This window comes from Cottoperca gobio, chromosome 4 (assembly GCF_900634415.1).
Source record: "Cottoperca gobio chromosome 4, fCotGob3.1, whole genome shotgun sequence".
NCBI lineage: Eukaryota > Metazoa > Chordata > Actinopteri > Perciformes > Bovichtidae > Cottoperca > Cottoperca gobio.
In genome coordinates this window covers 19,757,363-19,768,837 of record NC_041358.1, presented here as the reverse complement: position 1 = coordinate 19,768,837, position 11,475 = coordinate 19,757,363, and the positions used below count along the sequence as shown (strand labels likewise).

The 11,475-nt window shown below is 42.7% G+C and overlaps 1 protein-coding gene across 4 annotated transcripts in view; it reads left to right on the top strand.

The window, feature by feature from the left end:
• ttll7 (tubulin tyrosine ligase-like family, member 7) overlaps nt 1–11,475 on the top strand; it is a 69,006-nt gene that overhangs the window by 10,573 nt on the left and 46,958 nt on the right. For all 4 annotated transcript variants that reach the window (XM_029430148.1, XM_029430151.1, XM_029430149.1 and 1 more), the window contains exons 5-8: nt 1,654–1,721; nt 1,961–2,119; nt 5,798–6,014; nt 8,641–8,805. In XM_029430148.1, coding sequence (XP_029286008.1) covers nt 1,654–1,721; nt 1,961–2,119; nt 5,798–6,014; nt 8,641–8,805 — 609 coding nt within the window. The remainder of the gene's footprint in view (nt 1–1,653; nt 1,722–1,960; nt 2,120–5,797; nt 6,015–8,640; nt 8,806–11,475) is intronic.

Genomic DNA, 11,475 nt, shown 5'->3' with positions numbered 1-11,475 from the left:
TTATGCATACTGCTGGCTAACCTCGGCAGTGAGCATAACATGCCACATGCTTGCAAAAAATTCTACTAACCGTATGAAGTTTTAATCAAATAAGAATCATTTAAACGACACAATGTAGAGTTTTTAAAGTTACTTCTGCCACACCACGCTGCCTTACAACATGTTTGTCCACTTGTGTCCAGTAGAAATAGAAGAATAGGTAATGGAAAATATAAGGAAAAAAGAGATTAGAGCAGATGGAAAGCGAATAGTATATAGAGACATTTGTAACAGATGGAGCTGCCAAAAGAAGATTAGGTTTAAAGTAGTAATAGTAAATGTCAGAATGAAATGAAATAGAATAGAAAGAAATGAAATAGGTGAAGATGGACTTAAGACTCTGAATGTGCCCATCTGCTTCTCCTCAGACCCTGGGAGGTAAGAGGGAATAGGGAAGAGATGTGGACAGAGGGAGAGGGAACAACAGAGCGTACACAGAGACAGATAAGAAGATTGACAGGTAGACTGACGAGTTGTGAGCGGCAGGGGGTGTGGAGGACAGGTTTCAGATGTCACTAGTGATGTTGACAAGATGGCCTGAACAACAAGGGTTGCTCTGAATTCTGTGTACTAGTCTGAAATTGATCTTACCTCTGTTTGACCTCCCTGTCCCGCTGACTGAACTTGCCGCTGCTGCCGCTCCCCCTCAGCTCCGAACGTCAGCCATCCATCTTCCCAATCGCTTATTTGATTAGACTGGGCACTAATGATCGATTAAATCACAGGCAGGAAAGAGTATGGCTTGTTAGGACAGGGGCAGCAAGAGTTCAGCTAAGTCGATTTAATATTACAACTACTGTAACAGCTTAACGTGTAGCAATGTGGCTAATGTTTCCATATAGAGCTGGTGATTCGCTGTCAATTGTTTTCACTTGCTCTCTCGCAACGCTGTGGTGTTTCGTGCGATCATTTCTCAGAAGAAAAACAGAAGTCCCTCAACAATTGGTTTTGATTTCCCCTCACAAGCCACGTCGTCTCGCGGCATTGGCATAATTGTACAATCTCTTCCGAATCCCTAATTACGTCTGTCTCGTTTGGATAATAATCACACGATCCTTTTACACTCTGCGTTCTTGTTTTTTTCCCCCTCTGCTTTCTCCCACTCCCTCTTTTAATTCTTTCCTTTTTTCCCCCGTTTAGTGATGTACTGTGAGAGTTTGCTGTCAAGTTTCAGTTCATACCAGCCTAATTAACGCCCCTGTTCAGGCTCATTTGGTCAAAGAATACAGAAAAACCCAGAGTTTTTCCTTTACCCCCCCCACCCCCCTTTCGGCGCATTCAAAGCAATTCATTCAACTGTCACTGCAGGAGCTTGCGATGCAGAACCAATTACCTCGGCCCCTCGGAGTTGGGATTGATCGTTTTTTTTCTTCTCGCCTCTTCCCTCCCCAACCTTTAAAGTCTAAAAAAATCACGGTAAACTAAATAAGGGTTGAGAAAGGTCTCAGCGTCACCTTTTTGTTTTGAGTCCGTAATTGGGCATAAATGTCAGAACATTGTAAGCTCACTTTAGGTTGTTGCCTATAATGTGCTCATTTTTATGTAGGGGTGGGGGTGGAATTGAGTGGCATAATGGCCTTAACAACATTATTATGTCTGCCTGTCCCCCTGCAGAGAATTAACCATTTCCCTGGCATGGGCGAAATCTGCCGGAAAGACTGCCTAGCAAGAAACATGTCCAAGTAAGTTTTCAAATGAGAGTACTTTGGTTCAGATGTGCAAAAACAAGAGCGCGTCAAAGCTCAGTGTTTAGCCAGACCCTCGAAGAAGTCCCAACTGGGTACTTGTAGCGCTCCAACATTAAAAGCCAAAATGTGTAAAAGCATAAAATTCAATGCAAACTTGTAACTTACTAAATTAAATGTTGTTTTACTCCCACACACACACACACACACACACCCCCCTTTCTTTGTTTCTCCAGAATGATCAAGTGCCAGTCTCAAGAGTACAGCTTCATACCCAAAACCTGGATCTTTCCCGCCGAGTACACTCAGTTCCAAAATTATGTCAAGGAGCTACGCAGGAAACGCAAGCAGAAGACTTTTATCGTCAAACCCGCCAACGGAGCCATGGGTCACGGGTAGGTCACGAAAGCCAGGCCATGAAAGAGAAGGAGAGAGAGAGAGAGAGAGAGAGAGAGAGAGAGAGAGAGAGAGAGAGAGACTGAAGCAGAAACTAAACTAGATAGTGAGTGGAGGAAATTAGCACTAGAGAAAATAAAGGACAAGCACAACAAAACAAGGCAATAAGAAGTTTGTGACCCTGACATGGCTGTCTATCAAAATAGCATTATGACTGGGACCAGATTGAGTATATGAGCTGAGAGACTATGGTGAATTTCATTGTTGGCCATAAATCATAGGTTATCGTTGCTAGTGAAGGACACACACACGCACACACACTCACGCACACGCACACACACGCAGTTCCTGGCAGTTACTGTAGTTCCGTCCCTGAAGGTTTCTGCATGTGATTATTGAATTCCTAGATAAAATGGACCAAGATGGCTGCTGCAGGGGACTCTGTCTCACAATAGTATCTCTTTATCAAAAGATGAGCAGGCTGTGGTACCTGAGTGAATGCATATTTCATACTTGCAGTCCCATGAGATGAGAGCCTATCTCAGGTTGTGATGTCACATCTCTATGGTATGTATTCACCATCCTAGGTATTTATTAGGTACACCTGTAGACTCTAAAGCGATCAAATATCAAATCCCAGCAATCAACACACCTTTGGTGAAGCTTCTGTCGCCCCAAAAGTGCGTAAATAGGGACGGACAAAACATTACAAAACAAAGTTTACCAAAGAGTTGGATTGACTGCCCTCTGACACAGTGTCAACAAAACTGAAGTCTGGGTAGGCGTGGGGGGTGGTGTTGATTTTAAAGCTTCTTTGCATTGAGTAGAGCTTGTTGAGCCGGTTTGGTTGGTCATCTAAGTTAGAAAGGCTTTTGGAGGAGATCTCTCCCTGGGGAAAAAGTCTTTTGCGACCAGTGATCAGGATAATAGACTCAAAAAATGGATGAATGCAACAAAAGTGGTCAAAAACACAAGTAATCCAAACTCGTTTCTAAAATTAACACAGCAACTGATTCTGATGTTCTATGTATGAGCCATAAAATAAGCTTCAAAGGTTCAAGTGTGGTTGGTTTTTTTCACAAATCATTTTGTTTCATAAAATAAAATGTGAATATTATTATTTGGTTAAAATACATTGTGGTATGAAAATCATTTGTTTTTGCTTTGTACATTGCATCTCTCTCGAGCACTAAAAACTGTTTGCGAAAAATGTATTAAGTATTCGCTTTGATTTCTTATTTTTTGAGAACGTGATCCCTGAAGTGCATATGTGAAGAAATACTTTGGATTGTATTCATCACTGGCACCAATAGGTGGGGATATTGTAGTACAAATAGCTTAGTGTGCTTCACCTCTCCCTTGAATTCTCTTTGAATTTGTCCTTTCTGGTATAATGTGAGCATTACTTATAACTCCATGCTGCACTAAGCCCTTATTTATTAAAGAATAAAAGGCAGCAAAGGCTGAATTATAGCAATACATTAAGAATATGAAAGATGATGAGTTTAGCTCGACCACTCAACGGCGGGCGGCTCACAAGATTAGATTTTTCCCCTATTTTTTTTTGCATGGTGTGACGCGGCAGGAAATTAAGTTATATCTACCCCCTGTAATTTATTTTTCCGTCGGCCGACTAAATGAAGTTATTGTTTGTGTCTGAAGCGCAGCTTGTTATAAGGGAAACAAAAATAAAAGCGCCTGCAGGGCTTAAAAAAAAAAAGCGTGATCCCCTCCGGTGTTAAATTAAATAGGCAGGGGAGAGTGGGCTGTGATTATCTGACACCGCGGCTCATCAATCATGTCGTCTTCTCCTCAGCTACTCCTCCTTGACTAACTAACGCTGTTAACCCTGTCCTCATCATTCAACTTGCTGTCTGCCCGTTAGAAGGGCCCTTCACGTCGTCGCTCAGCCTACCATCATCTTGTCCCTGTTATTTTTTTGTTCAAGCGCTGCGATAAGCAGGCCAATGAAGTGCTCTTTTATAATACGGCAGTATTTAAGTTTGCTGGAGCAAGTGTTAATGAGAAGTGACTGATAAACCTTGAAAGTAACAGCAACATTACACTACGGCAGATCTACAAGCTGGGAAGGTTTTTTTTTATCAAACCTCTGAAGGAAGCTGCTGAACTAAGTCAATAACCAGAAAGGCAATACCTGATCCCAATCTAGTTTCACACTTAGAAGCTCATCAGCAATGCTCCAGTGTTTTTGCTTCATTTGGAGTTAAGAGAGCAGGTGAATTCTTTGGTTAAATTACAACAACATAGTGTGCACTGTTCCCAGGATACTGTATGCTCTGGCTGTGATTACAGAGCATAACAATGTTTGCCCTCTGGTGTCTTGGTGCCACAATATCTTAATACCTTTTAAACGGTACTTTTTGAACAATCAAGTCTTTACATCTTGGTCACATATTGTGTTTTTGTGTATGCTGTGCCTGCTTGCATGTGTATAATGGAGCCTTCCAGGCTGTGCATGTAACCAATTTAGGCCAAGTCTGCCTTAACTATGAGTGATGGGGATATAGGTCAGTCGCGATGCCTCTACATAGTGAGGAGATTGTTTAGAAATGACCCCTCACCCTCCCTGCACACATGCATACGCCCACACACACACACACGCGGACTGAAAAACACACTTTCACATTGAGAAAGTTTTTTAAAAATTGCCCCTCACCCTCGCGTGCACAGCCACACGGATGCACACTAACACAAGTCATTCTTGAGTCCAGCTTGCAATGGCCTGCGTACTATAAGGCCTGAGTGCCAGTGACATGAGACCAAAGCAAAATAATTAAGAGTGGAGGTTGAAACGGAGCGCAACGTCTGCTCCCATTAACCCGCACACAGCTAAAAGACCCTGCTGCAGCAGTTGATGCACTGTGCCATTCAGACAGAGCAGAGTTTGGCTTGAGAAAATCACAATGTTCTCCAGATGCTCGCAGAGTATTTCCTCACACAAACCAGCACTTGTGTAGTACCTGTCGGATTTTTGTACATTTATTTTTCAACTGTTATATTTAGATGGCCAGGTAATTAACAGAATAACAAAAGTTTTGGAACGTTCAATGCCCCTTTGGAGCCAAACAGCTTGTCCTGCTCAAGTTTGACCCGAGGCATGCTGAGCGCACTCATTTACATATGTTTTCAGTGAAGTTTCTGTAGCAGTGGAAGGTCACATCAATCCCATCAAAGCATAATGGCTCTGATCCTTTCACTCATAAGGGCTACACCTCTTCATTGTAAATGCAAGAGTCATTCTATGCACAGTAAGGACATATCTTCTCCCTCTTATTGCATCTATTGCTCATACTTATTATTTATGCTTTGCAAAACAGAAACAGGGCAAAGTTCATCTTGTGATGTGAAGATTCAAAGGATCACCATAATAGGCAGATGAGGCACCGCAGTAATATGTCCCCAACCTTTCCAGATGATTTAATATGAAATATTGTGCGGAACCCCATAAAATGTGTATACTGTTTGGCTCAATATTTTTGCTTCAACACATATATAAGCCAGTGCCAATGTCATCAGTCATGTTCATGGGCCCTGCTATGCTGCCATCTATCATTTTTTTAATTATCTTTTTTGTCTTTACTATGCCATATTTTATTATGCTGCTGACGACATCCCAATTTCCCCCCCGAGGATTAATAAAGTTTCTGTCTATCCAGGATCTCGCTTATCCGTAACTGTGAGAAGCTGCCAGCCCAGGAGCACTTTATCGTTCAGGAATACCTGGACAAGCCCTTCCTGATGGAGGGCTACAAGTTTGACCTGCGCATCTACATCCTCGTCACTTCCTGCGACCCACTTCGCATTTTTCTCTACAACGACGGCCTGGTTCGCATGGGCACAGAGAAGTACCATGCACCCAGTGAGGCCAACCTGGTGAGTCACAGACAATAATGCTACTAATAAAGATCATTTATTCCGGGAGGGTTTTTCAAAGTAAAGTACAAAGTGATTCACAGAAGCAGCACATAGACCTGGACACAAACACACACACATGGTCATAGACACACACCTTGTCACTAATACATGACGTGCATCTCTGTGTGCGATCTGTGCAGATGATGAGTTGTAGGCACGCGCACAACTGTTCATAGATTTACATGAGAAAGTACATACAGTACCTAGTGTACCGAATATGTCGAGGCTTTGAAGCTTCATTAATAACGCTGATATTTGAATCAACATTTGAATGTTGCACGGCTTTTTCTTTTTTCCATCTTTATTCGTTCTGTTTTCAACCCGGTGTTTCTGCACAGTTGCAGATAAAGATTTAGCTGCACTAATGTTATAAGAATTAGATTATTTGTAGAATTAGATTCCAGTGGTGACTGTGTACGTAGGGTTGCTTCCGATCTCGTGGGATCCAACTATTTCCAATAACTCCAGAGCGTTTTATTTGTGTTATTTATTGAAAAAAGATGTAGCCTTTCAAAAACAACATTTTCACTCCGTCAAAAAACATATTTGCTCTCCCGCCTGCCTGCACGCACCTGTATTAACGGGGTGGTCAAGCACAATCTAACAGCACCATACATTACACTAACAGGACAACAACAACAACAACATTTTCGATACCTCAATACAAGCTTCCAATGTAAAAAAAACAAAAGACATTCGGTACAGCTCTAAGTACCAGTAGATTCGCAGAACAATGTATTTGCCAAGCAAGCCGGAGCCATGGGCTTGTGCAACTCAACAAAATCAAATTAGACACACAAACACACACAGGAGGACACAGGTTGGGAAACACAGGAATCTCCGTATGATCTCAAAAACATGCAAGTACTCATATACACAGTCAACAGTGCACAAATGCAGACATCAGTAGGCTGATATTGTTTTTACACACACACACACACACACACACACACACACACACACACACCCACACACACACACAGAATGGGCAAGCAGGCATACTGTATGCACACAGCTGAGCGTTAATGTCCACATGCCAGATGTCTCCTGTAATATCAAGCCGCTCATATTTGCCTTGAGGTTCTGCACCTGCTGAATCACAGTCTGTTGCTGATAATGGGATGTACACACACACACACACACACACACACACACACACACACACACACACACACACACACACACACACACACACACACACACACGCACACACACAGAGACCTTCCTATCAAGCGTGATGCTTATCTACAATATGAACACATGATCACGTAAACATATGGACCCCCTCCTGTGAAACAAATGTGTATTGTCTTACCCGGTCTGTGACACATGATGGAGTGAGTCATGCCATGGAGATGGATGTTCAATCCCACAGAGAGCGGCTCCCAGACAGCCATCATTGGCTGGTGTGGCCTCCGGTCACAGCGTTATTACCTTGTAGGCTAAAGACAAGGATGTATTGTCTTCAAGTGTGAGGGATCGTGTTTAAAGAGGGTTACACAATGGGTAGTTATAACCAACCATTCAACGATGCATTTTAGCCGTTGGAACTATGGGCCACTGTGACTCCTCTCTTATCACTGAGTGCTTGAGAGTTTGGTGATCTATGATTGTAATTCTTGTTCTGCTATTGCGCTCATTATCTGTCGATCCCATAAGAGTTTAGGAACCACTTTTAGAATAGAGCTTTGATAATTCCCATATAGCACAGCGAGCTGCTCTTTACTTTTCTTACTACCCCATTTTTTACCATCTTTAGTTGTTGCCAAGGGACACGTTTGTGAGGTTTTTGCTTTTTCTTGTCTACCCATATTACTTCGGAGAAAATGTTTTACATTACAACGTGCGTATGTGCACTGTGGGAATAAGCATGAACGCCCTTGAGTATGTTGTTTGCTGTAATGATTATTATCACTGACAAAAGTATAATAACACTAAAGAGCACTGGAACAGGTACAACAACTATTTAAGTACAATATATACTCCATGTATTTTAAATAACATTTCATGGTATCTATAATAGCACTTGCTTCGGTGGAGTTATTTGTAGCCATTAGTATTAGCATTACTGGATAACTCTTAGCTATGACTACAACTAACTGGGAGTAGGAAGCAGGAGAAAAAAAAAATCTTAATTTCTTCATCACCTCAGTAAATAAAGGAATTCAGGGGAAAGAAGAAGAGAGTGATTTTTATGCAACAACAAACATAACATGCCATCTGGTGCAAATACGAACTGCTGTTGCTATGACATTCAATTTTGAATGTTGTCGGAGCTTACAAGGAGACCTTCGCTTGTTATACAAGTACACCAAGACCGTTGACTCAGCAATATACCACATCTGGTCAAACTGTCATTTTTCAAAATGAAGAAAAAGCCCAGACCTGCTTTGTTTTATCATTTAACTGATGGTGATGCGTCGCTACAACCGTGCATCAGATCAGTGTTCCTATGTAAGAGCTATCCCATGTAGTTGTCGCACCGCTATCAAATTAAATAAAGCCAGACCCCGTTAACTGGAGACAGGCGTGAACATGATGTCTGACGTATGAAAGCGCTCCTAACTCCCGTTTGTCTCCACAGAGCCAGCTCTACATGCATCTGACCAACTACTCGGTCAACAAACACAATGAGAACTTTGAGCGAGACGAGACGGTGGACAAAGGCAGTAAGAGGTCCATCAGTTGGTTCAACGAGTTCCTCCGCGCCAACGACTACGATGTGGCCAAGTTCTGGGGAGACGTCTCTGTACGTGGGTAGTCCTCCCAAGCAGACACAAACACAGCAACACAGTCACATGCAGACATATCGTTGTGCACTTCCACAAACGCAAGGATGATAACAAAACACACCGCAAATGCAAACAGCACACGCACGCATCCGTAAGTGTAATCTGCAAGCGTACCCTCGTATAGACACGCGCTCTCGCTGCTAACCAACACACGTTGGACACTGAACACAAGCGGACAAGCAAAAGGTTTGATATGATTTGTTATGACAGTAACTCAGGGAACTTCAGAGCTTTGTTTGACTCCAGGAAGAGCTCAGTGAAAACTGAAAAATTCCTGGAGGCTGAGCTCTGGCTCTACTCGCAGCTCATCCAAACACCTTTACCTCATTGGTTTCCTGTGATCAAAGTCTGTTTGAAATATTCTTTTACCTTCTGTTCCTGATTCACTCTTCTTTTTTTTGTACCCATCCATCCCATCATATGTCCCTTTATCTTTCTGTTACTGCTCTGTTTCCCTCTGTCTGTAGACATTCGGGTTGTATTGGCCCTCAGTGTTTTTCCTCTGTTCTGCTGTCTCATGCTACAAGCGTTCAAACTCCAAATCAAATCCCATTGGTTATCATACTCTCTTCTTCTTTTCTTTCTTCTTTCCATCGGCTTTCACTTTTCTTTAGGTTGAACAAAGTGGTGTTTGAGACTTGTGTAGGTGTTGTGGCCAGGGCTTTAGTTCTTTTTTTTTTAAGGTATTGTTAACTTTTCTTTCATCTCCTCTCTTATCCATTTTGTGTAATCTCTCTATATGCTCCATTTTGTCCTGGCGTTAAACTTCTTGTTCTTTACTTCAGTTTCTTTTTCTCTCCTCTTCCTCAGTGACACATCAGAGTGTCACCCTCTGACTCAGCCAGACCTTCCTCCTCTTCTTTTCCTCTCTCACCATTTTTGTGTCTGCTCTTTCCTCAGAAGTTGCACCACTTTGGCGTTAGTGCTGTCCGTTCGCACTCACACGCTGTGTTTTGTTTCAACTCTGTATTTATGTTCTCCGCTCACTCTCCTCTCTCCTTCTCTTTTCATCTCTCCTCTTACATTTTGTTCCCGTACAGACCAAGCAGGCTGCCCTGACTCTTCCCGCCAACGGTCACGGTCAGAGAGTCAGAGAGTTTGTTTGCTAAAAGATTGTCTGTGGGGGTTAAGTTTATCGCGTATGTGTTTTTTCTCCCCGTGTTTCACTGACATCTCTTTCATATTGAGGTGTTATAGATGTGCTGTATAGGGCAGAGTATCCATGGCTTAACCAGCGAAGCTGCAACTTTTTTTTTTATGTGGGTGTCGTTTTGAGAGCAGTGTCTGACTGCAAATGGGCTAGTTATAGAGGCCACAGCTAGACCACCGCACCACTCTCTCTGCACCCAGCAGTCATACTGGACTGAGAAAACTGCAGGCGTGCAGAACTGCGTGGGGCTTTACTGGCGAGCGGAAGCTTAGTGCAGATGGTGTGTGTGAGAGTAAGAGTGAGCATGTAGTACAATAAAATAGTTACACTTTGTCCCCTCGGATGGTACCATTAGAGTGACATTAATGCTTCTTCTCTGATCTGTTAGGTCTATTGATTTTTGGGTGGACATTCAGAAACAATAAAGATTACACTTTTTTGTGCCACATGGAAAAACTACATTTGTGATCCTCTTTGTCCTACAGTAGACATAAAGAATCATTTCAAATGCAGAGTTTTAGAGGCTTTAGACAATAGTTGTGAGTTGTGTGTGAGTAGTGATGAGTTCTTGTGCATGAATGTGTGTTGACAGAATAATACCTCACTTTAGTGAATGACAGTTTAGTTTGACATACTTTTATTTGCATAACAAACATGTCATTTTATTTGAGGACAAACTTGACTTAATCCTAGCACAGTGATTTAGAAAGAGAAGTGGCTGCGGACGGCCAACGTACACAGACTGAGTCCTTGCTGCAGCGGCCCAGGTTTCAAATCCGTCTTGTGGCCTTTGCTAAATGTCATGCCCTCTATATCTCACTTTCTCTGGCTGTTCTGTCAATTAAAGGCAAAAAGCCCAGAAAATAATCTTAAAAGAGAAAGGGAAGTGACACTATTAAAACACATGAGATACATGAATTATGTGTGTATACATTAAATAGGTAAAATATTAATAATATACAAAAATATGCATGTAAAAAAATAAAAAATGAGATAAAATATTTCAAAGCGGCTTATAAAGTAATTTCCGCCCAAAGCAAGCAAAACACAGGGACACATGCACAGTGCTAGGCAGTGGCCACTATGCTGGGGGCTCAGGATAAGGAGGGATGTAATGGGGGCAGGGACAAACACACACACACACACACACACACACACACACACCCCAGCCAGTACTGGGGACTTCGGGCATAAACGACAGTAGGGGGAGCAGGTGTTTGTGCTGGGCAGCCTGAGGGTCAGACGGGTGGATGGAAGGACAGATGGATGGAGGTGTGTGAGCAACAGACACATAGAAAGAGGAGGGGGCTGTCGTCTTATCAGGCCAGGTCCAGACCACCAAACCCCTCTCCTGCACCCAGCAGTCAGACTGAACTGGGCTAACTGCAGGCCAGCAGCACTGCGTGGGGCTTGACTGTTGAGGGGAAGCTTTGTGCGGAGTGTGTGTGTGTGTGTGTGTCAGAGTGAGCATGTTTAA